General features: G+C 45.3%; 1 protein-coding gene across 1 annotated transcript in view; it reads right to left on the reverse strand.

Moving 5' to 3' along the window:
* CILK1 (ciliogenesis associated kinase 1) overlaps positions 1–26899 on the reverse strand; it is a 483141-nt gene that overhangs the window by 215407 nt on the left and 240835 nt on the right. The window contains exons 10-11 of the mRNA XM_078647940.1: positions 20964–21157; positions 20018–20169 (exon numbers count right to left, since the gene is read on the reverse strand). Coding sequence (XP_078504066.1) covers positions 20018–20169; positions 20964–21157 — 346 coding nt within the window. The remainder of the gene's footprint in view (positions 1–20017; positions 20170–20963; positions 21158–26899) is intronic.

The following is a 26899-nucleotide window of genomic DNA, read 5'->3' on the forward strand; positions in this document are numbered from 1 at the left end:
TTCAAGAAATCGGACTAATCTGGAGTTCAATTGCGGTGATTCTGGGTTGAAGCAAGCCAGAAATGCTTGCCTCCTTGTCCGAATTTCCCTTTGCTTAAAGGTTTTTTTTTAGCAATTGCCTCCTTACCTGAAGCCTCTCCGTACTGGAACAAACGGTATGGATGATGTCGCCCTGGCCATTTTTGCACAAACTGCATGCTGTAAAAGTCTGCACCCTTTTCCATGGCGGAAGATGCTGCATGCCTGGTATCACTCTGAGTCGTAGCTTTAGGAATATTAATGTCTGTGCTTTTGGATAGCCCAGGTTGAAATATTGTTGCGGGGCTAAGATCTTATAAGAATTCAGAGTCTTCCAGGCGTGCGCTCTAGCTGAAAAGTCTGCTTTATCCTCCACTAGTGCCTGTTTTATCCAGTGACTTCCATACTAGTCTCTTCAGAGTAGAGTGGTGGCACTGTGTATTTCATAAGGGCGATAAACCTTTGTTTGCCAGTGCCTCCTGAAGATACATTCTTGCGGGCGAATTCTCCCTCTGTTGGAGATCTTGCCACAGAAGGTGGTTTAATGAATTTGGGGATGATGTTCTAATTTTATTCCAGCAGTTTAATGTATGCTCCATATCTGGCTCAAGTTTGCTTTAACAGGCCATACTCCAGTCTAAGTTGCGCCGGAGAGGTACAGTTCGGGAGGCTGAACATAATTCTGTATGCTTTTACAAGTGTGTTGTCCAAAAGACTGGCATCTCTCCCTCGCAAAGCTTCACTACCAAAGGTGATTGTAGGTAGAATTGTAGCCAGTGCTACCTTTAAAAGAGGGCGCAGCGTTGATCCCAGTAGTTTGACTGATAACCTTTTCATGGTTAAAGCAAGGATCATCCCTTTCCTTTTGATCTCTTCTTGCTGGCAGGTAAATGATCCTTCTTTATCCAAGTAGAAACCCAGATACTTATAAGACATCGCTGGTTCAATATGTGTGCCGCCCAGATGCCAGAAGCGCCTTTTTCTTTGTTTGTTGTCATGGTCCTGGGGAACTGTGAACCGACGTGTGGAGATGGTCCTGGTTATATCTAAGTTTATTGAAAGGCTATTATCTTCTGTGTAGTCCTGCAAATCGTTAAGAAGATGTTGCAAGGCAACTACCGTATGGCTAAGCAGGACTACGTCGTCCGAGTATAGTAAGTTGGACAAAGTGGCACCTCCCAGTCTGGGCACGTGAGAGTTACAGGTGTTAAGTGTGTGTAGTAAGTCTGCCATGAATAAGTAAAAAAAAAAATTGGGGACAGCAAGCAGCCCTGTTTTTGTCCTTTCGTTGTTTTTACTTTTCTTGAGAGGTGAGACCCTGATCCTAATTTCACTTGTACCCAGGTGTCGGTATGTAAAAGCTTTAGAATTGATAAAAGAGTGTTTGGGATGCCCCATCTGGCTAGCTTAGTCCACAGTATAGACATCTCCACATTATGGAATACGGCGCGAAAGTCGATAAAGCAGACATGCAGCTGTGTTTTCCTCATTTTTGCGGTGTCCATTATCAGCGAGATTGCCAGGATGTTGGATATCGTGCCAGAGTTTTTTCGGAAACCTGTCTGATTTAGCAAGATTATTTCTTTATTTTCTGCCCAGATTGTAAGTTCCTCTAACAGTGTTCCCGCAAAATATTTGGCCTCATTATCGATCAGTGCCACTAACCGATAATTGGCTGGCAAGGCCTTACTACCACTTTTATGAATCGGAATAAATCGTTGAACCTTTCCAGGAATCTGGAATGATGCCCAGTAGTCTTACTTCCAGAAGTAGTGGATGGAGTATTTTTGCCCATTCTTCAGGCCTTTGTTTGAACACTGCAGGCGGGATTCCGTTCGGACCTGGCTCTCCTTCCTTTCTTCCCTTCCTAATCTGTTTCCTGATTGTTAGATGCTCAGTGGCGAGTTGCCCTTCCTCCCGACGATGGATTAAAACAGGAGATTTGGGAATGTCTCTTGCCATTGGTCGGGAAACAACAGAGCAGTCTGGAAAATTGTTGATGCCTCTTTCCCCTCTTCCGGTGTGGGTATAATGTTCGTCCAAGTTTGTTCTGCACTGCTCTAGTTTAGGCTGACTATTGGTTTCGCTATTAAAATGGGTGTTTAAGTAACTTGCCCATGTTTCCTCCAAAATATAGGAATAAGTCCCCCATGGTGCAGGTGGAAGATTATATTTACTGATCTCCAGAAGCGATCACTGGCATTATGCTTTATATTATGTAAAGGTTTTGCCCAGAATTCCTGTTAGTAGTTATTGTTAATATTCCATTTCAACTTCTTTAGTTGAGTTCTTTGTTGCCGCAGGGATGAAAGGAGCAGTCTATTCCGTAGCCTTTAGATTGCTGAGGTGAGACGTGAAGCTTTCCCAGGTTTGTATCAGATTTTTTTCCAACGGTTGTGCGAGTAAAAGATTGATTGCTGTGTCTGTCTGCCGTATACTTGATCCTCTTATAATTTATCGTGTAGCTTGAGCCTAGATGTGGAGCAGGATGAATGTCAGACGGAGTGCTTGCCACTAATATAATCTCTTGTGGGCAGCGATCGCTGTCCCCTTTGTCGCCCATTCTGAAGCCTGTTACATATGAAAACAACGATAGACTAACAAACTTATAATCTAAAAGCAAGCTTGTTAGTTCAGTGTAGTAGCTTGCCACTGGAGGGGTATTGCTGGCTGATCTTCCATTAAGGGCCCTAAGATTTAGATGTTCTAATTCTCCCAAGAGAAATCTGTTTTTCCTGTTAGGCCTCCCATGCATAAAGGTTCCTTGTATTGGTATACTGTAGTTTGACGATTGGAGGCAAACTTCATTTTCTTTGGATGATCCCATTAGATATTGATTCAAGCCCCCAGATAATATAAGGTTTGGAATTTCTGCGCTGCCTAGATGAGTAGTTATTTGATCAGTTAACTTCAGCGAATCGCTTGCTGTCCGTTTAGGGTGGATATATACATTAAAGAAAGTTACTTCGTTTTGTACCCCTAACAGAGAAAAAGTAAGTTTAACTGCTAAAGCTACATCTATTTCCGGGCCGGTTTACACAGATGTTGGTATGGAGATTGTCGAGATGTAGGTTGCCAGTCCCCCTGAGGAATGACCCGTTTTACTGCCTCTAACGGCTGGACGATCAAAGCAAAAAACCCTGTGTATGTGTAGGGGTTCCTTAAGCCATGTTTCCTGTAGTATAATAATATCAAAGTTGTTAAGATATTGCAGGAATTCTGGGTCCTGAATTTTTGAAGCTAAGCTGTTAACGTTCCATGAGCAGAGACGTATTGAGGGTTCTTTTTATCTATTGTTACCGGGGTCTGAGTGGCTATGATGTCATTGAGTTACTGCAGCAAGGTTTATAGCTCTTATAATTGGATCATCATACCAAGCATTGCGTCCGCGTGACGTTTCAGCCATAGGAGATCCGTGTTGTGCGCCTTGATTAAAAGACCTTTGTGGCGCTGAAGATGAGGGCCTCGAACCTTCCTTGAGACCTGACCTTGGGCTCGATATTACTAGCGGCGCTGGGTAGGCCGGAGGATGATAGGGGGTGACTTGAAAGCCCCAGTTTTTAAAGGTAAGGTGCTGTTTTAATACTCTCTGGGCTACTGCGGCTGTTTTCCACGATGCCCTTGTTATTTCCGGCGTTGCTGGTTTTTCTGGTGTGAGAAACTCTATTGCGAGTAGGTCTGTTCTGTTCAGGTCTGCTAAGGTGGGTGTGGCCCGAAATAATTTCAGAATGTTGCCCCTGTTCAGCATATCGTGACGTCCTTTTGAAATATACTCTGGTTTGAGTAGGATATAGCTCAAGACAGATGGCAAATCATTTGGGGGATAAGTAGGAATTTCGAGCGGCCCGTCCTTTTAGCAGCGGGGTTTTGTTGTATTAGTTGAAGAGGCTCATTCTGATCTGGTAAATCATCTGCTCGACTGGGATTAAAATCTCTTTCCATGTTTGTTGTTAAGATTAAAGTTCCGGGTTGACTCTTTTGTTGCCATGGGTGTGGAGCCTGAGGAGATTTTTCCGGGGCTGTCCTCACTTGCTTCCCTGTCATTGAGATTGCCACAGTCTGGGTTGTGCAGTTCATTTTCGTTATTGTTTGGTCCTTACCAGCTGGAAAAACGGTAGGGGCTTGCCCGGCTATAACTGGGTTGGGCTCCCGATTGCTTTCCTTTGCCAGGACCGTAATTTTTTGATGATCAACTAGCCCGGCAGGTTGATTTGAGTTGGCTATTGTAGTTTGAAGCGGAGGTTCGAGATCTGAACTAGTGGCGACGTTGTCACTTTCAGACCCAGGAGCCACCTCAACATGCTTCAAAATCCTATCCCCTGTACCAGCTGGAGGCCCTCCAATGTTATAGGAGCAGGAGGATGCTGCTATGTCTTGGTGATAGTTAGTTTGAGCCAGATCGTTATCCTGCTTGTCACCCTCTTTTGGTGCTTTGGTTGATTTAGGGCATTGTTTGCTAAACATTGAATAGGTAGCTGCTTGATTGAGAAGGAGTAATTTATGATTGGGACCTTTTCTTTTCAGATGGCGACGTTGTTTGGCATTTGTTTTTGTCTCGGCTGGTGTGACTAAAGCGGTCTTTGAAGGATCGCCACTGCTGGCGGTGATAGCCACTCTTTGCTATGTATCGGTTTTAGTGCCTTTGCAGATCTGCTTTGAGTTGCTGTTGACTGTCGGGAGTATAATGGAGACGTCAGTGGTTCGGCTAGCGCTGGCAGAGCAGGTTGATTTGTTCTTCACCTCATTGAGCACGGTGGAGAGCATAGTCGGAAGAGTTGACAGCTTACCCACATTCTGGCGACACCCACAATGAAGGTATGCCTCAGTTTGTGCCCTTCTTATTAGTCCATTGAGATCCCCCAGTTTTTCATCAATCCCTGTTGTAAACACTGTCAGAGTGATTAGTAAAGAGAGCTGTATATCCATCTTGTCTGATTGATATTGTAGCGCCTCCACTGACAATTGCATAGTTTTTAGGAGAGAGGCCCAAGAGCACTCGTCATGCGGATCTGGGTCCCCCCGCTCCTTTAGCCCCGCTTCCTCCTCTCCCCACGATGGCTGTTTGTCAGCTAAAGGCGGATGCAGGTGCTTCATATTCTCCGAAAAAGTTCCCGTTTGTCGGTCTGGCGAGTATGCTGCCAGCATGACCTCCCGTTCTTGTGTTCCTATATAGAATAGGACAGCCCTTCCTTCGTCCTGCTTTGAAACATTCAGATTGGCTGTTGGGAGCTCGCGATAGAACTGGCGTGACTAATGGGGCTGATTTCACACATAGCTGTATTAACCGTATCGCCACTAGGTTAATTTAGATCCAGGGGTCCGAAGGTGAAACCTTCGGCTGTCTGTAGGAACTGATGATTAGTCAGTTTATCTTTTAGGCTAGATGGGTCTAGCCAAGACTGATTGCTCCTGTTAGTCTGGTTTTCTTTCTCCTTGGCCAATAAATGGCCTGCTCCTGTTAAAGTCGACGGTGCTTGCACAGTCTAAAGTGCTCCTGATGCTATGGTTGTAGTTGTTACTGTTATAGAGATGGCTGCGGTTATTGAATCCCGAGCTTCTGCTTGCTGCAATTTATGGAGTCCTGGAGAGCCTGTTGATAAGACAGGGTACAGGTGGCTTCCTCCAAAACATAGTGAATCTCCCATAAAAAAATTGTCCTGCACCTTATGCTGCGTCATGGGGCTGATTGAAAGACTAGTTGAAGAGGATAAAGCCGCTAGGCTATTCTGAGTGTTGCTATGTATTGTTTTATTGTATGGCACTTCTTTGGTATGTTCTTCTATCAATGATGTAGTTGTAGATGGAGATGAAGGTGTTATAGGAATCTCAGTGGATTGGGCCGAAGTTTGGATATGGACTTGTGCTGTAATTTGCTATTTCCGCTGGATTGACTGAGTTTGCTGAATTGACTGCCTTGTTGATTCCAATAGTGGTACTTGGTCTGGTAATAGAGGAATCTGAAGACCTTTCAATGTGGCGTTGCTTAAATAAAGAGTGTCAACAATATCTTTTATGAAACTGAATTTTGTGTAGATTTTGAGGTGAGTTAGGGGGGCAATAGGATTCCTTCTCAACGACCCGCCTGCAGTTGGGTCACCTTCTGTCGAAATTAAAGCACTTTCGTCGCTAGTCTGATCTGTGGAAGGGCCAGCCTTGCCCTTTCTTCTACACCCTGTAGTCTTGGGGCGGATGATCTCCCGTACTCGGCCATCCCTCATGTTGTGCACCGGCTACCTGGATGAGCTGGGCAAGGTTGGATGTAAGGTGAAGTTGCTCAGTCTGCAGTGCAAGTGCTTTACTCTACTTTGTCTGTTGGTAGCAAACTCTCCCCCTGAGCTCTGCTTCCACCAAGGAGGCAGCTCTTCAGGATTGTTCAGGACTGGTCCGATCGGTACCTGTATCCAATTATCCGTACCTTGCTCCAATTCATATCAGAGCATAGATCTGCTGCACGTTATCGAATCTTGGTCACTTTGATCAAGAGGGAGAGATGCAGGGGTGCAGAGGTGCTTGTTCTTGCCCAAGTAGCGAGGCTGCTGCGATCACGGTGAGCCTTATGCCTTGGGGAACATTCTGAACACGTTCTGACCACTTTCTACATTTAAGCAAGTCCCAAAACCCCCAAGCAGACCTGACGCACTGGGTCTGGGAGCTATCTTAAGTAATTACTGTTGGAGTCACTAACTCAGGGGGTTTGGTTATCACGGCTCCTGCCGCTGTTGGGCTGCTCCCGCCGCAGCTCTAGCCACTGCTGGGATGGCTATCGCGGCTCCTGCCACTATTGGGTGTGTCTTGCGGCTGCTGAAGGGCTGCTCCTGCCGCAGCTCTAGCGGCTGCTGGGATGGCTATGGCGGCGCCTGCCGCTATTGGGTGGATCTTGCGGCCGCTGCAGGGAGGCACTGACAATCAAAGCAGCCTCTCACTCAGCAGCCTCTGGCAGCCCCGCGCTGGATCTCACGGCTGCTGCAAGAGGGGAACAGCTCGCACCACTAAGGCAGCCTCTCGCCTCTGCAGGGTGACTTTCGCTGCTCCTGCTGCTCGGCGGTGTCTTTCGCGGTGTCTTTTGCGGCCCCCTGCCGCTGCCGGGCTGCTCCCGCGGCTCCTGCCGCTGCGGGGTGTCTGAGGGATGTCTAACACGGCTCCTGCCACTGCCGGGCTGTCCACGCGGCTCTTGCCGCTGCGGGGAGTCTCTTCGCGGCTCCTGCCGCTGCCTGATGGCTCCCGCCGCTGAGGGAATATCTACGCGGCTCCTGCCGCTGCGGGGAGTCTCTACGCAGCTTCTGCCGCTGCCGGGCTGTTCCCGCAGCTCTTGCCGCTGCAGGAAGTCTCTTCACGGCTGGGGTGGCTATCGTCCCTCTCTCTCCGCTGCAGCAGAGAGGCCCTCGCGGCCACAGCGTCTTCTGGCAGCCCCACGTTCCACGCAGCAACCGGCAATGCAGCAACCAGGAAGCTCAACAGCCCTCAGGAACCACACTGGCAATCTGGAACCTTGCAGTACTGCGTTTCCCGGGCTAACAGGGTATGTAGGTCTATCCAGGAGCTTCACAGTGAAGAGAGCACGTGGTTCATGGCGCAGTGGAGCACGTGGCTCGTGTCGCTATCAGGCAAGAAGAGGCTTGAGGGTTGCGTAAACACCCAATCTCAATGGAATGGGATTTCACGCTGGAGGGCTTTAAAGCGCTGGACCTCTTCCCGCGCCGCGTTACCCCAACCCCATAGTAGCTGCTACTCTGTACTACCCTAGGCAGTGTAATTGCCAAGCGCAAAAACACATAAACCCGCACAACACTAAATGAATAGGAGAGTGATATTTGCATAAGCAGTTACCATGACAGACAAACCGACCAGGCGGTGGGCGGGCGGGCTAATGGCAAACTGTTAGAAGTTATGTTGATAACCTATTCAAATTAATGCCTTTCTATTACAATTGCACCATGCAAACTGTTTTTGTATCAATAATATAACTCTTGTTGTGCCTGTGTGCACATACCAGAATGCTCCTACTAGCATGTGCTAGCAGTACGAAAACTACCACAGTGAAATGTTTTACAACTGGCTAATACTTTACGGTAATCAAAAAGATTGTTTTAAAAAAACAAAGTGATACAGGTCGGAGGGCAGCACGGCAAAATGGTCTCATAAAACTTGAAAACAACACTATTATGCTTTTCCCCAATTACACACAAAAAGTGCAAGCCAAAAGATGGTTCTCTGACAGGGCGAAAACAGGGTTTCGTAGGCACAATTATAAGTACATGACACTGTTTTGAAGGAAGCTGTGGGTCCTGTCAGAAGAATGCAGGAAGACACCTGGGAATGGCTGGAGGAATGGTGGAAAGCCAAAGCCAAAAACACAATGAGCAGCACAAGAACTGCACAGAGAGAAGGTCCAGGAAGATGTGTCTCCATAACCACCATAACAGTGATGGTTAGGATTTATGATAGGATCTATAAAGCGCTCAAATTCCCAGAGGCGTCTTGGTGCCCATTATGGAGAATGAGGGTCAAACGGGGTTGCACTAATCCTGAGGAATCTCAACCAGTACATGGCTATACCAAGGCATGATGCCCTAAAGAATTTCAAAACAAAAAAAACAAAGGTGGATGATGGCAGATAGAACCAACCTGAAGGAGAAAGAGAACAATGCCACTGTAAATATCTGAAGATTAGATGGTACATATGGGGAGGTGTTAGGAGCCTTTAGCATTTGAGAAGTAGGTCTACACTTCCAGCATTAGGCAGCGAGGAAGGGGTAGAGGACTACAGCAGTAGGTACACAAGGGAAAGGCGACGGGGAGCGGAAAGGGACGAAGGTGACAGGGGGTGGGGGGGGAGAGGCTAGGGAATACACAGGAATAATAGACAATGACAGCATTGCCAACAAGGGCTTAGAAGGTAGGAATGTGGAGTGTCAATGGCCCAACCCACAAGCTGAAGAGACTGGTGGTACTGAAAGTCCTATCTAGACACAACCTAGATATAATACAGTAGGGAAATGGCTTTTTGCAGGTTCACTCCCACTTTTTGCCGTCTTCGGTACTCGTGTAATGACTGCAGACTGGGGCGCTGACGTCCAGCACCCAATGTATGTGTTCTGCCCCCTAAAAGTATATAACAGTGGGTACAAATTGGCTACATTGAGATCAGCAAGATCAAACTGCATGTAAGTCTCTTGTAAAATGTACAAAGTACGTAGGACCTGCAAGTTGAGGTACCTTTAGCAGATTGCAGCACTATTTGTGCCATTCCTAAAATGGCAAGTAAAGATTTGGTGCTAGGTATGTTCTGCAGCATAGAAGGCAAGTAAAAAGAAATCCTATTCGGAAAGTTTAAATAACCTCTAAGTCCCTATTATATGGTGCTAAGGATACCCAAGTACCGAAGGTTAAATGTTACTAGGGGAAGCTAGTGCACATAGGTGTGCCCCACTTCAATGTCAAATTAAAACAAGACAGCTGAAGCACTGTAAAATTAACCCTTTTAACTGGACCAAATCTTTCTATTAATTTTCTAGAAGTCGTCCCTTTGCCAAAAGATTTCAGACTGACTCCAAGGGCTAGTGGGCTATCTCCCTGTTAAACCACAGGGCAACAAAAGTCTGAAGGCTGCTTTTCAAGTGCCCAGCTGGTCCCCGACCAAAGACTTGCTGTGTCACTGCTGCTGCATGCAGGGAGGTGGAGTCCTGACCCTCCATAAAGTGCCCACCAAGCCATGTGCCCATGGTTGACATCAGAGTGTACTTTCCCTTGCCCATTAAAAAAAAAAAGCAAAGGAAACTAAAGAGAAATCTGCATTTGGAGACCTGACCAGTTGCAGCTTGACTTGCCTGGGACTCTCATGGTGCATGCTGGGAGACCGAGTCCTTTACCCAAGTTGTGCCCCCAAAGTTCTAGGGTCATGGCTCATACCATGAAGAGATCCCGATCGGCATGCTGACGGCCTTGCCGCACGGAGGAGATTGCTCCCCGTTGCTGGATTGGGAGGAGGCGGGACTACAGGTGGTAGGCGACTTGTACATCGATGGGGCTTTGGCACCGTTCGAGGCACTCCGGGACCAGTTCGGGCTGCCCGACGGGGGGTTCCTCCTGCACGCGGCGGTGGTGGCTGCCATACAGAAGCACTGGAAGGGGGGGCTCGCAGAACCCACGCCGACTATGGCGTGCCAATATGTGGTGATGGCAGCGGGCACGGTCAAAGCTGTGACATGCCTCCATAATAGGATGTTGAATGAGGGACTGGAGCCACTCCTGGGGCTCAAGGCTAAATGGGAGGAGAGTGTGGGCCGGCACATACCGGATACGGCTTGGGGACACATCCTGCGGCGCACGTGGAAGGGCACGAGAAATGCGCGCTTTCAGCAAGTGCATTTCTATGTACTTCATAGGGCCTATTTAACTCCAGAGAAATTACAGCGGTACTTCCAGGTGCCGGATGCTCGATGCCCACGGTGTTCGTCTCTGGGAGCGGACATGGATCATTTGTTTTGGAAGTGCCCGCAATTGGGGACCTATTGGGCGGAGATAGGGGGACTCCTGAATGCAGTGACAGATAGGGAGGTGGAATTTGACATGGCGGCGTGCCTGCTGCTCTGGTTCCCGCACACTAAACGCACCAAGGTGACGAGCAAGTTCCTTGATCTGGGTCTGATATTGGCGCAGAGGGAGATATCGTGGCATTGGAAGTCCAGGGGGGGGCCCTCGCTGCGTAGATGGAAGAATGAATTGCTGCGGTGGTCTGCCTGTGAGAGTGTGCTCCGGATGCGGCAGGCTGTTAAGATGGGGAATGAGAAAGTTTTGGAAGCGGCGCGTGCATGGGAGCTGGTGGTGCAGGCCTTGCGTGATTCTTTTGTGGACGACGAGGATGGGGAGAACTAAACCGGTGGACACCACGGGGCGAACACAGAAGTGCTATCTTCCGCACTGTGGTGGTTCCATCTAACTTGACAGGAAGAGGCGTACGCCCAGCAGTTGCCAGGGGGGGGCTTTGGGGGGGACTGGTTCATGAGGGTTCGGGGTGGGACGGAAGCCACTGGATGGTAGCCGCCTGGGTGCTTTGACTCTACTAGGATGGTTGGTACAGGGTGGAGTATGAAAGGGCTGGAGGGAGTAGCCAGGCGGGAAAGAACGATAGCACCTAGGGCAGGCCCCGATATGAGCGGTGTCACTGTTTACCTCTGGGATGGCTGACGGGGATGTTGTTGTGGGGGGGGGGGGATAAAAGCAGATACGTACAACGACTTTTCGACCATGGTCCCCGTGGGACGTGCACCGCGCTTTTCCTATTAAATGTAATGACATGCCGCCCGGCCCCCGGGATGCGGGCTGAATGGCTGTGTATGGATTGGACTTCTTAGTGGACGGGGGGATGTCACGAGTGCACTGGTTGATTGTTTGTATCCTGTGGTTTCTAATTTTGCAATAAAAATATATTTTAAAAAAAAATGGCTCATACCATGAAGGACTGCTATTATTCTAGGGCCATTGCGGGCTGGTGCAGTGAACTGTAGTGATTTGTTACCTATTTTTTATTACTTGTTTTTTAAATCTTCTATAATATCTCCAGCTCCCTATTATAGATTTTTATAATTTTGATGTCTATTTAAAGATAAAAATATGGACTATTTTTACAAATTGCAGTGGGATTTGTATTGTGCTGTTTGACTTAACTGTTTTGGTGTTGTCTTTACATCTGTGTATAAGTTAAGCCGAACTGTTCTGTGCAAAGCTACCAAGGAATGAGCTATAATTTAAATTTATTGAGACCTAACAGGACCTTATAGTCAATTGTGGCATTATTATTACGTAATAAAAGTTTCACAGCCCCATCAACTAATAACCCAGTTCATTACAAACACCCATTGAATAGACCAACTTGGTGCGTAACAACTTTTGGTTCCTGGGCAGAATGAGTAAAAGGATTCTTGTACACTCAGCAGTTCACACCTGATTCCCACTCATGAAACACAGACTTGGAAGTACTCAAGGGGCCGTTATACTGCAGTTATGTTCCCACATGTTACCAAAACTTGACACAACACAAGAAATCACTTCTTAAGGGGCATCTCGGTGCTAAAGCGCAGACCAAGAGAAAGAAATGCGATCAAGAGAGCCAGGTTTTAAGTAGCTTTTTGAAACAGACAAATTCAGAACAATAGCGAATGTGAAGCTGGAGTCTGTTCCAATGAAAAGGATCGGCCACCATATCTGACTGTACCAATGCAGCATGGGCGGAGCAAGAATTGATCCTTGGAGCTCAGATTTCTGGCAGGCCAATGAGAAATAAGTTACTTACCTGTAACTGTAGTTCCCCAGTATTGGAATCTTTCATAGATTCATATGCTTCATTCCCCGTTGTCGAGATGAGAGTCCCAGGTACATCAAAATAGCAATGCACAGCTAATACAAAGCAGAAAGCAGGCCTAAGCCCATTTCAGTTTTGTAACCTATCTCCATTGTTTTGTAAAAAAGACAAAAGTCAAACTTGAACCACTCAGGACCTTCCACCCTCTAGAACACTCCTGAGAGAACCATAGACCCTCAGATTTTCACAGCACGTGTTCAACAGATACACCTGTAAAAACCCGAGGAGGGTGGGTCGCATGTGAATCTATGAGAGATTCCAGTACTGGAGAACTTCAGTTACAGGTAAGTAACTTATTTTCTTAATCCAGTACTGGAACTTTCATAGATTCACATGCTTGAATCAGAGTAGCTAGCAGTCAGCATCACAGTTTTGCTTGTATCCATCCAAGTGTGTCAAATTCATATCTTCAACCATTTTGAGGAGCAGATATAACTTAAACCGTTACTCTTAAAACTGATAGCAATTGCTACAGTAACGTTAGTATAATTTAAACATAATATAAATAAGAAATTACAAGGGTAGAAGATAAAGACAATGTACATGCATATATATATCAATGATTTTAAATGGAACGCAGATTATGTGTTGATGTCGCTTGATGTTACGTCACTCTACACAAGCATTCATCACCAGGATGGCATAAAAGCAGTAGAACACTATTTGGGCACTAGACCATTGCACTTGTACCAGCACAACAAAATGCTTGTCAACACGATTTCGACTTGTTTAGAAAAAAATTACTTTCTATTTCAAAATCAGATTTTCCGTCAGACACGGGGTGTAGCAATGGGGGCATGTTTTTCTCCTAGTTACGCCGGCCTTTACATGGGACTATGGGATAAAAAGGTGTTACAAGTAAAATTTAACAACATTAATATTTTAATTTGGTACAGGTACATTGATGATTTGTTCGTGATTTGGAGATGTACAGAAGAGAGTACTCTCCATTTCAATGAACAAATTAATGTGAACAGTTTGAACCTACATTTTACGGCAACTACTAGCAAACAGTTGGTATGTTTCTTGGATGTAGAGATCTATGTGGCTGAGGCAATGTTGAAACCAAATTGCACAGAAAGCCAACTGCAGGAAATACCTTATTGCATGCCACTAGTCATCATCCTAGGCACCTCATTCACAGCATTCCTTTCGGTTAAATTCTGAAAATCAGGAGTATCTGCAGCAACGACAGTGATTGTGAGAAGGCACAGCCGGAGAGCAAACATAGGTTTTTGGCCAGGGGATATGATGAAAAAAGATTGCCAGTGCAATCAGAAAGACTAAATTGTCCAACAGAAGTGATTTACTGACCAATACAACTATCTCAAAAATTGGTAATGTTGAAACATCAGATCCACCAACCAGGCTGATCCTGACGTACAATAGACAACATCATACCTCATGCAGGATTATCAACAAAAATTGACCTCTAGTACTTAGTGATCCCATCCTTGGAGGAAAAATGTCCAAAACTCCCAATATCACCTTTAGGAAAGCAAGATCTATGAGTGAGGCCCTAGTGGGAAGTAGTCAAGAGATTAGACCAGTTATCAATTGGTTAAATTCCAGAAAGGGGTTTGTGAAATGCACCACATGTCGTTCATGCAGATTTGGGGTCAATAAAATGACCTACACAACCCCTTTTAAGGCCGAACCAGTGCCTATTACTAAACTACTTACATGTAAAACAGAATATGCTGTGTATGTGTTGGAGTGTTCTTGTGGGCTACAATACGTGGGCAGTACCAAGCTGCAAGCCCACAAAAGAATACTCCAACACATCAGCGCTATTACAAATTCTGATGCAGCTTACCGGTTGCGAGACCCTTTAAAGACGTCCACAACAATAAGTTGGGAATTCTGTAATACTTTGTTGTGGATGCAATTCCAGTGCTTAGACGTGGAGGTAACCGGGAGGCATTGCTACGTAAGTTGGAAACAAGATACATAATCGAACCGGACACTACTACCCAGCAGGGTAACAACTCCAGTGAGGACTTTTATATCTGCCTTTAACATTCTCCCTTTAATAGTCGACTCAACATTTTTCAGTATTAACTGCTGCTGAACCTCTCTTTAGTTTTTAAATTTAACATTGCACATTTGCTCTTTTGAACCAGTAGGGTTAATTATTGTGGTTCTTTTTTGCACTAGCACTTTGTTCATAGACAGACCGAGAATGGCAAGGCCCACTTGGGCTTGATTTAAAATGTTGTACAATGGTAAAAACTAAATGACCCTATACTTTATAACTTTAAGGTCAGGATCTCAGTAGGCACGGAGTTAAAGCAATTAAGTCATGACTTGTTTTCAATACGTGCATAATGTTTTTTACATGTCAGGACTTATTGTGAATTTTTAGCTCTCTTTATACCACATATTTACTTATGTGCAATGCCTTTTATAATATTTTATACTATGTATGAATATTTATCGATTTAGAAGGTTCTTTTTTACCAATCTGAACTGTTATAAACACTGCAATGTATTTAACTATATCTGTTGTATTCACGGTGCTTTAGCAGGTTTTTCAGGTCTATGTGTTTGACACGTGTTCAAGCATTAGCACTTTAAAAATGTGACGGTACTCTGCATGTGCGTCATGTGATCAAGGCCTCCTTAGGCCGAAACGCGTCATGAAGGTAGTGTAAGGGCTCAATAAATCGTTTACATTGCACCAAAGAACGGGTTCGCATTAGTTCGTTTCCTGGAAGTTAGCGGGAGTACTACGAGCGAAGTCTGCAGTGATCTAGATATATGAAAAAAGGAAGGAGGGGTGAAGGTGTGAGCTCACAGTCACTGGAACAGGTTCCCCAGCACTGCCTGGCCTACTGCTACATCACTGTGAGCTGTGGCATCCAAGCATTATTGTCTGGTTAAGGTGTGGGTATTCCTCCAGGTTGCAGCTCTGCAGATATCCTGGATAGGTACTCCGGCATAAAGAGCAGTAGACAGAGATCTCCCTTGTAGAGTGAGCACGCACTTGTGCCTGTACACGTTTCCTACCGCTTGATGGCAATATTGGATTGCACTCAAGATCTAACATGCAATTCCCCTTTTGGATAGAGGATAGCCCTTCAGGGGCGCACTGAAGGATACAAAGAGCTGGGTTATTTGCAAAATGTTTTGGTTCCTTTTAGATAAAAATGAGATAACGCTACATATCTAGCGAATGAAGAGCTCTTTCCGCAGCAGTTGTTGGTTGTGGAAAGGAGGTCATAAGGATAAGAGGCTTGTTCAAATGAAAAGTCTGACAGAACTTTGGGGATGAACTTGGGGTTAGTACGAAGAACTACTCAGTCATCCCTAAACTGCAGGAACGGTTCCTGTATTGTGAGATCCTGTATTTCCCCAACTCTCCTGGCAGATGTCAAAGTCAGAAGAAGGGCAACCTTCCATGACAGGAACTTAAGGTCTGCCTTATGTATAGGTTAAAAAGAATGTTTCATGAGTTGCGAAAATACTATATTAAGATGCCAGAGAGGACGCAGAGGCTTCACAGGTGCGGAATAGACCTCTCATGAATTGCTTAATGATCCTTGCGGACCATAATGATGATCCTGAAGATGTCCTCCTGAATCGGGATATAGCATCTAGATGGACTTTAATCGAGGCGTGTGCTAATAGCATCTCATGGGGCGATGACAGCAGAGGATGGACGTTTGAATCCTGACACAATACACAGAATCGGTTCCATTTCATTTTGTACATTATATTAGTGCTTTGTGGCCGGGCATTGGAAACTACATCCCTACATTCAGATGGGATTTCTTGTTTTGCAACGTCGCAATGAGGTCCACCGTTGGTCTGCCCCAAGCGAGAAAAATGCTGTCTAGCGTCTCTTGATGGATCTCCCACTTGTGGCAGGTTGATTTGAGCCTGCTTAAAGTGTCTGCTGTTGCGTTCTGATCTCCTGGAAGATATTCCACCTTTAGAGAGATTCTGTTCGGCATCGCTACTTCCAGGTGTACTGAGCATCCTGAGAAAGGAGGTAGGACCTGCTGCTGCCTCGCTTGTTTAGATAATGCATTGCCACGGTGCCGTTCTGACCAACACCTTATTTTCGGTAAGAAAGCCTGCAATGCCAAATTCACTGCCCAGATATCCAGCAAATTGATGTGGAGATGCTGGTCTTGATGCTGCCAAAGGCCACTGACCTTAAAGGTCTTGCAGGAAAGCTCCCTCATCCTTCCGGGTAGGCATCAGTGGTGATCACGTGTGGAGTTGGTGTGATAAGGGAGGATAGACCGGTAGAAATATTTCGACGCCGGGTCCACCAAGAGACATGTTAACCTTACCTGGAGTGACTAATGACATCCTCAAAAGAACCTACTGCTTGATGCCATTGCAAATCTAGCTTTTCCTGCAATGGCTGCATTTGCAATCAGCAGAAAGGAATAAGAGGAATGAAAGAGGACATTGTTTCCAGGAAGTACTTGTAACGGCGAACTGAAAGGGACTTTCTTCTTGAGAATGACTGAACCAGTGATATTAGTTTCACTTGTCTCGTGCGAGAGGGAAATGCTTTGTTTATTGTGGTGTCCAATATTGCTCCTAACAAGGTGATTCTTGTGGAAGAGCATATGGTCGATTGCCCGTTTGCAACCGGTATTGAGCTATTTGGGATACATCAAGCTCAAAGCAAATGGCAAAATAGGTAATCACAATTTATGCGAATACCTATTTTGCAAATGCATTTAGAGAATCGCATTTTGCGATTCCCTAAATGCAATGCAGGAAGCATGAAAAAATTGAGACCCTGCTTTAAGGATTCGCAAATTACCACCAACCTCAAGTTGGTGGTAATTTGAATATCCTAAGAAAAATGCATTTTGTTGAAGTTTTCTTAGTGCCATATGGGCATGTATGTGTGCCACATGTGCACACTTACCAGTTCTGGGGTGCATCAGGGTGGCCTTTTGGTCCCCTATCACCCTTGCAAATAGGATGCGCAATTTGCGAGTACCTATTTGGTACCCGCAAATTGCGAATGCAATCCCATTCATTCCTATGGGCCTCTTGGCCCATAGGAATGAATGGGAAGCCATTTCTTAATTGCGAATCGCAATTTGCGATTAGCAATTAAGGAATGTGTAGGAATCACCAATATTTTAGCGAAAACTACATGCATTGGCAATTGCGATTCCTTAATAATTGCTATTAAGGAATCACAATTGCCTAGCTTGCTGCATGTGCCCCCAAGTCTCTTAGATGCAGAGAAGTACATTTAGCTGTGTTATCGTCTACTTACAGTTAGCATACTGATACTTGTAATTTTGGCATCTTGTGAACATTTTGTGTCATCTTATCTTTTTTGCTCATATACTTTTTTTCGAAGCAGAACTACCACAATTTTACAAATTGGAGTTGGTGGCAACCCGGGTCATCACAAAGATAATGTTAGGGTGCTATTCAGTGACAATCCCTAGCGATGGATAGTTAAGGTATCTTCGCACATTAACTGAGCAATGCAAAGGCTGAGCTAAACCATAACATATTGTTATACCCATCTATTCATAAATTGATATTCCATTACGAATCACACAGCAACTGTAATACACAACCATGTCTATCGTATCTTGCCATCTGCTGGATAAATGAGTTTTTCAGTACTAAATTTTAAAAGTTCAAAGTACGACCTATTGTTCAATAAAGACTGTCGACTGGAACTCATATTCTTTCTGTATCTATTTATATCATATCCCATATCCAGATCTTCAAGGGGGGGGGGCCTCTTGGCCACTTCCTATTCATTACCTTCATCATCTTGTCCAGCGCAAGTCCCTTCGTGATAAATTCCCTAGTGCGTTTATCTTTCTTTTTGAGAGGTACACCTCATAGTAGATAGACTGTGGTTGCCTGTGCGATATTCCAACCTGTTAGTTCTCTCAACTTACTAACAACCTTTGTCCAGCAGTCCTGAATGTCAACATATCTCCATTACGTATGCATATATGTTCCCACTTCAGCTTTACATCTAGAACATAGTTTGCTAAGGCTTACAGCAATCTTATGCATGAATGAAATGAATGAATGAAATGAATTCGTACTTGTATAGCGCACTTATACCCTGAAGAGTCTTGGCGCTGTACGCATACCGCTGTGGAACCCTTCCTGGCTTTTCCCTGTGAAATGCCCACTCCTGGACACCCCCAAGGTGAAGCCAGGCATCCCAGCGCTGTTGGGGCCGTTGTGGATATTAAGCAAGCTATTACCCAGAGTTGCAGAGTGGGACCCACGATTAGAATAGGCACCGAGGCGAGAATTAACAGGTCCGAGGAAATTGAGCCCAAGACCCGCCGAGGCGGGAATTGAACCATGGTCCCGGGCCAGACCTCTGCATCAGGGTCTGCTGCTTTAACCATTGAGCCACACTTCTCCACATCTTTTGGGCAATTACATAAGGGTGATATAATCATTATATTTTCAGTGGGGTTAACTATAGTTTACCCAATGAGGGAAACCACTTTGGTTTAAGGGAAATTTGAAGCAACCATTTTTTCACTTCCTGTTTATTTGCTAATTAATCTATGATGTATTTCACATAAATCCCAGCGCTCGAACTTAAAATGGCAACTGGAAGAATGATATGTAGTGCCCAGATACAAAAGCCTAAAAATGCTAGTAACAGATCCTTACTGTATTTAGTTTTGATAATTCTTTCAACTTCTTAAAGATAAAATGTAGAGAGATCATGTAAAGAAAAAAAAGAAGTGACTTCTCACACCTTAAAAAGAATAGCATATAAGGAAATTGAGGAATCTCTTGACAGGTTAGTGCCGTTGAAATCCTAGTAGGGCTGGAGCAGGGCCAAAGAATTAATGTTTTTATGCACGTCTATTACCAGTCACAAAATTACAGGTTTTAAGAGTTCAGAACTAACTTGGAAGTTTTGTTCTCATATGCTGAACCTAACTAAGCAAGTTAATCAGGATTGTGGTGATCCCACATCGATAGGTGACAAGAGCAGACACAGCATAACATTTTATTTCATGGTAACAGAGCATAACCAGGCCCGGGAAAAACAGCAACGCAATTCAGTGTCTACCAATCAATATGCAATATCCACCTACAAACCACAATGATTCAATTGCTTAAAAATTAAATAAATCATGTTCACGCAAAGCAGTTATGAAAGTGGAAAAGATAAAAAAAAAATCTAACCCAAGCACTTATTTCGTTCACTGCGAGCACTTGTCCACTTTGATAAACCAAAACAAAACTTTGCGTGGCAGTAAATCAATACAGAGTCATGGTGACACTGGGAGTTGCTCGGTGGAGTACACAGAGCAAAATACCATTAGGTATAAAGCACGGTTTTGCTACTTTTCTGTTAAGTTTGTCAAGGTGTGAAACAAACAATTCTGACTCCATTTACTGGATAGCCCTACCAAGCCAAGCAGGACACACATTGGATGGGAAGGATGTATGTTTATTTCTGTGGTAATAAAAGGAATTTTGTTTCTTATATTAGAGTTCATATTCTAAAACACTTTCCGTAGACATATTCTAAACTTAGGCAAATCTCGAAAATTATTAAATTCTAATTAGAAAGTGTATGTGTTGGTTTACTGCTTGCAACATATTCTATCAAACAATGGGAAGACATTACACAAAACGAAATAAAATACATACCTGGCAGATATCTGGAATGTATCAAGTAGTGTTGCTTAGCAGAAGGGGTCTGCGATGCTGTGGTATGCTGCTTAGGAAATGAGGTATATGGAGGTGCAGCATTGATTGAACTAGTCTTGTCTGTAGACTTTAGGTCCAAGACACTTTCGAATCTGTGGAAATAGGAAACATGTTCATCAACATACGTTTAATATGAAAAGCCTTTCCAGACAACGAATGCATTTGCTGAGATTAAGGCCCCAAGGTGGACTCAACAGGTGTTAAGCTCCATAAACAAGAAAAGACGTGATCCGATATCTGTTTATTATAGTCATAAGAAATTCTGAGCCCGGTTCTCGAAGCTTCTTTTATCTGGATTTTACAATACACACAGACAGTGGGCTATTTTGGACCAGCCTCCTTCAGCTATTGGCTTGAGACTTTGTCAATCACTTTCACTTCCCACTATTGGCTTATCAGTAATTCCTTTCAACTCAAATTAGGTGCCTGTACTGCAAACTAACTGGCACAATTTTACAACTAGAGGCCTCCACCTGGGTCAACTCCTCGTTTTCCTTGTTGTTTCTTCCATGTTCACTTCTCACTCGTGTCTGCTCCTCTTTGCTTCCACCCAACTTCTCTCTTTAAAGCGTTTCACCTCCAAGTTGCCCTTTGTCAATCCTACCTCTTGCTCCTTTGTTTTGCTCACTCCAGTTCCTCCATCTTTTCCATGGTATCGTAACTGAAGCTATTGTGAAGGCCCCATTGCCTTAATTAGTCTTGTTTTGGTTCTATGTCATTCAATCAAGTGCAAAAGCACATAGCACTAGTAAACGTCTATGCACAGGACTTTATTACTGCACATATATAATAACCTTGTGGCTAGCAGCCAAAAGGCTGCAAGCCAGCTGCGGTGAAACCTTGAAATGGATATTTTTTATACCATAATAAAAACATTGAAACATACCCAGAAAGAGCATCGCTACTCTGCTTATTGTTCTCCATTTTCAGATCAGTTTTTGCAGCCGAAGAACCAAAGTCTATGTCTGCCAAATCATCCCAGTCACTGGAGCCTTTCAGTGCCTTTGTAATGTGTCCCCATCGCTTCCGGTTTTTTTGCTTTACTTCGCCATTTGCAATCTCTGTTGCAGGCTGTACTTTCTGATGATACAAAGAATAAACAAAATGATCAGAAGCAGTTCGCTTTGTCCTAGTAAAACCTCTACACTAAAATAACAGCGACCTACGATTTCAAATTCACAGCATGCAAAGTCCATATTTGATGCCGGGTGTTTTTTTAACAGCATTCTTGTCTGAAACATTTCAAAGTACTTACATAGTAAAATAGGATTTATACCTGTGATTTGCTTGTAGTTGGGCCTAATAATGCTGGCATTTTAAATAATGAGAAAAGCTGGTGTGCTCGATAACTAATAAGGGATAATGGATCGCAGGTTAAGTACATGGCCGCAACATTGACCATAGGTCAGAACTTCTAGGTTCTTAGGTGAACCTATTTTAAAGTTCGCTCTGGAGAAAACTACTAGCACTCAAGGGGAAATTTGGGTAGGTCGTGGGGAAAAACATGTCAGGGCACAATAAAGCCAGCCAACTATGGGTAGTGTTAGAACTGGCTATTTCTGGTAGGCTAAGGCTGACGCCAAAGCCAGGCAGAAACCACCATTCTAGTCAGGGCAAGGGAGTCACACGCCAAGATAACCCCTGCTCACCCCCTTGGTAGCTTGGCACGAGCAGTAAGGCTAAACTCGGAGGCAATATGTAAAGCATTTGCGCCAGCACACAACAGCAACAACATCCTAGGCACACCACAAAAGGAACTCCACACAAGGTTATATGAAAATAACTTCTGTATTGTCAGAACCACATCAGATAGAAATCACACATGTACATTGTGCCAACTGGCACGGGCAATATTCATAAGGGATTATTTACAAGACAGGGCCACATGGGCCACTGTCAGAATCAACACTTTTAGAGATAGCACTTCTAGAACTTAGAATAAGTATAGCACAAAATAACAATTATAGATCACATCCAGTAACTACTGGGAACAGGTAAGTACCACCTACGCAACCCTAACCACCTTAGGAGAATGTCACGCAGGGGACCAGGACCTCACTAGGACCACCTGTACTAGAAAGAACAACCACCTAAAAATACACTTAGGGGTATCAGCAAGAACACATTACACATGATGCATCACAGCATTCAGAGGTGTAGGGAAAAAGAAAACACATGATGCCTAAAATATTCAGAGGTGTAATAATAAGGCACATGATGCATTATAAACACATTCAGAGGTGCAGGGAAGGAAAAACACATGATGCATAAACCAACACATTCAGAGGTGTAAAATCAAGGTGCGTAATCATATTAAATGCATTACATTTCCTAGCACCACATCACATTGCGCAAAACTCACATTAGGCAATTACCATCACATAGATAATCACATTGCGCCTACATAAAATCACATACCAGCCCCCATCTAATAAAAGGGACTAAAAGAGCCCTGTGTCCAGAATGTCAGGACGCACTGCCAATGCAGCGCCAGTCAGGGGTGCGCCACCGGCGCAAAACCTAAACGTTGCAGGTGCCCACTACTTGCTGGGCACCTTGAGGACAATCACAAGGGCCTGTACGTTGCAGCTGGCACTAAGTGCTGCGCAGCTGTAGCAGGCCGGGCACCACTGTGCCCCCTCTGTCCCACACAGGGACTCTCTCTCCAATTGCGCCTAAACGGTGCAGCTGCCCACTAACTGCTGGGCAGCTGGAGATCAACAAAACTGCGCCAGGGCCCTCACTGGCCCTATAACAGAACGGCGCAAAAGGTTGGAGCCACACAGGCTCTGAAACAGCTGTGGGGCGTTGGAGCCATCTGGCTCTATAAATACACATGCCCCCAAGTCCTCCGTGGGACTTTTAAAACAAATGTCCAGAGTAGAGCCAGGCCGGCTCAACAAAACATGCCCCATGGTTGGAGTCCCTCTCTGGGGGACTCGAAATACAAAAATGCCCCCTCGAGCCTCTCAGGCTCTTAAAGTAAATGGAAATGCCCCCGGAGATCGTGGGAGCGGCCCGCTGTCAAGTGGGGCCGCTCTGAGCACACCAACCTGCCTCCTCTGGGGGGGGTATCCCCCTCGGGGGACGCGCTGAGCCGGACAGGCCCTTGAGCCCCTCTGGGCTCGTCAAGATCTGGGGCCACGGTACTGGAGGGGCAGGGCGGGCACTGGCAGTGTGCCCCGACGCCCCCCCTTCTTCCAAACAGCACTCACCGGTTCTCCGACATCGCGCTAGGTGCCTGTCACCACGGGGCTCTCCTGGGCGGCGGCTCACTCTCACCGGCTGCGGGGCTCTCCCTCCATTCTGGGAGCCTTGCTGCCCTCGCGCCAGACTTCTCTCTCTCCCCGGCAGGCAGCTTCCTTTTCTCCGGTCTCCCTCTCAGTCACGGGAGACCGGCAGCATCGGCCATTGCTTCCTGTTGTCCCATAGTCCCGCCCTCGGCCTGCCTGACTTCCGGGTCGCGGCTGCGGCTGCGGCCAATCGCAGCGGGGCCATGGGGCAGAGAGGCGGGACAGCGCCTCCTAATCGCTCTCCGGGCCGGCGGCGGTGAATTCAACACGGGGCCATGCTGGGTGGGCACCGGCTTCAAATAATTAAATTAAAACGGGGTGGCACCCGTAAATTAACTAAATAAACGGGGAATAAAAGCGCTACCCAGCGCTAGAGGACCAACAAGGTCCAAGTAGAAATAAAAGAGCTCCCAGGCGCTTAGAGCAGGAATAAAGCGCTTCCAGCGCTTAACAGGGAAAGTAAAGCGCTCCCAGCGCTAAAGGCACAAAAAGTCCAGCAACAAAGTCCCTCTTGACCTGCAGCAGTCCATCAGGTATCCAGGGGCTGGGCAGGGCTCAGGGAGGCAAGCCTTCCCCTGAGCCCAAGCAGCAGCACGCCCCTGGCAAGATTCAAGTCAGAAACAAGAACAAATTGTAAGGGGACACAGCCCCTTTTTATACTGTAAATTCCTTTGTCTAGCAGGGTGCAGGCAGTGTGAGAACCAGCTAGAACTGGTTATAGGGAACTTCTTTCAGGGTGAGGGGCATAGGCGACAGTCGCCCAGCAGGAGGTGGAGCCAGCATTGTGGCAGGCAGGCACAGCCCTATTCACTCCTAGGTGCCATCTCCTCCCACTTCCCTGGCAGCAGATGCAGCCTTTCATCCACGGGCTGACTCAGACAACCTCCTGGGGCTCCCCAGCCCCTGCCACCTTCAAACCAGACAGTCAATCCACAAGCAGGCCCAGGCACTCCTGGGCCAGGCTCACCAGCCAATCACACGCCAGACACAAATTACACAAATATGCCAACTTCTAAAAGTGGCACTTCCGCACTAGACCCATTCATGCCGCATACATCATTACGCAGCATTCAATCTCACGAGTTCGTACATACCAAACTCGACCCTGCACTCCCCACACATCAGGAACTACCATGGGCATACATATTCCCCATTCATTCCTATGGGAGGGCAGGTCACTCACCACACATACACAGAGAGCTCACGCACTTTACACTGTACCACAGTGAAAAAGTGCGCAGAGGCCTAAAATCACCACCACCAGGTTCCAGAAACAGGCTAGGAAAAAGGAAAAAGCAAAAAGTCTCGGGGTGAACCTGCCAAAAGGGCCGGGTCCAACAGGTAGGCTAATGAAATAATTGGTATTTAAGCAAGACTACGCTTGGACAATAAAAAACATCTGCAGACACTGAATTGTGAGCTGTTATAGACAAGTCTTTCAACATTCTACTGGGTATGCTTAAGTAAATCAACGCACAGAAATATTTAATACTGTTGCCTTTCAAAGGAACTAACATCAACTGAAGCTTACATAAGGCATTCTAAATCAGTCTCGAAACTGAGTTCGTTTTTTAGGCAATTCTAAAACTACAGGGTTATTTCAAATCCCCCTACTACTTCCACTAAAGAACACTTTTGAGAAACAACATTTGGCCCTCATTGGGAAAAATGTTCCCGCTGCAGCAGACCCTCCCTGTTGCAAGCTTTCCATCAAATTAGATGGACGTCTCCTGGTGTTTCTCAGAAAGTAACTGATGAAGAATACAGAATTACAGCCTTTGTTGCACAATTGTGTTACAAAGATGTGTTTTATGCAGAGTATACTAATGAAATGAATGACTAATCAAAGAAGGAATATTCCTTTTAGAATAGTTAATAAAAACATCATAAAGAACGGATTTATTAAAAGAACGTTTCAGCGTAGTAAGGTTTTAAGGCATCTTGCTCTGGTTCTCCATACCAAACCTAAACCATTTCTGAGAGCCTACATTTTAAAAATATCATTAAGGAAAAATAGTTCTTACCAGTATGCATCTGTTCTTGGCATGTAGAGCTGCAGAATCACATACTTGTGCATAGAGCGCCATCTGGTGGAGGGCTCGGATGTTTGCACTTTGTTGTTGTCTTGGAAGAAGTCTTTGTAGTCACGAGATAGGCGACTCCTCCTTTGGACGCTAGTGCGCATGGGTATCGACTCCATCTTTAGATTGTTTTTCGCCAATACGGGAAATGGAGTTTGTAAGAAACAGAAAAGATGTCCATGTGTAATGTATCTAAGTAAGATAATTCTAGAACAGCTAGAGGTACCGGGGAGGTGCGTGGGCTTATGTGATTCAGCAGCTCTACATGCCAAGAACAGATGCATACTGCTAAGTAGCATTTTCCGTTCGAGGCATATGAGCTGTAGAATAAATACTTGTGCATAGACTGTATAGCAGTGCACTCCCTTGGTGGCGGTCACCTCTATCTGTTGCAGAGGTCTGGACAAGTGTTTTAAGAACAGCCTGGCCCACAGAAGCTTATTGTTTTGCTTGCACATCTACACAATAGTGTTTAGTGAACGTGTGTGTTGTAGACCATGTTGCTGCTTTACAAATGCCATCTAAGGGAATGTTCCCTAAGAATGCCATGGAAGCCCCTATTTTGCATGTTGAGTGCGCACTGGGGGAATTGTTAATGTGTGTTTTGCCATTTGGTAGCATATTTGAATACATTTGACTATCCCCCTGGCAATTACAGCTTTGGAGATGGGGTTTCCTTTATGAGGTGGAGAGAAAGCTACAAACAGTTGGTTTGTGTTTCTAAAAGGTGTACTTCTAAATATGTTATAAAGTATAGCTCTTTTGACATCAAGTGTGTGAAGAGCTCTCTTGGCTACAGAATCTGGTTCAAGGGAAAAAACGGGTAATTCCACAGATTGATTAAGATGAAAAGCAGAGAATACTTTGGGAAGGAATTTCGGATTTGTTCTAAGAACCACCTTGTTTTGATGTATTTGTAAGAATGGTTCTTGTATGGTTAGAGCCTAGATCTCACTTAGTCTCCTGAGTGAAGTGATTGCGACAAGGAAAGCTACTTTCCATGTAAGGAACTGCAGTTCGCATTTGTGCAGAGGTTCAAATTGACGACCCGTGAGCCTAGTAAGGACAATGTTTAAATTCCACACTGGAGAGGGTGGGATACTGGGAGGAAATATCCTTTTAAGGCCTTTCATAAAGACTTTGATAGCAGTACCCTAAACAATGACAAATGTTGTCTGTTTTGTAGGTACAGAAAAGGGGGTGGTGATGAACAGAGTGTCTGAATTAAGCAGACCACTCTTACCCAGTCCAAAGATCAGGGCTTGATCCATCACCGTTATTTATCTCACTGCCCCATCCCAGCTCAGAACCTGGCTATATGCAAATTAGTCTGTCCCTGGCCCAGTGCATCATGGGAACAGGGCAGACCAAACTACCAAGCCAATTCTTCACCAGAAAGGAGACAAGCTACCGGGGACCGGTTTCTGGCATTTCAGCCTCTTCGGCCC

Source organism: Lissotriton helveticus, chromosome 6 (genome assembly GCF_964261635.1).
Source record: "Lissotriton helveticus chromosome 6, aLisHel1.1, whole genome shotgun sequence".
NCBI lineage: Eukaryota > Metazoa > Chordata > Amphibia > Caudata > Salamandridae > Lissotriton > Lissotriton helveticus.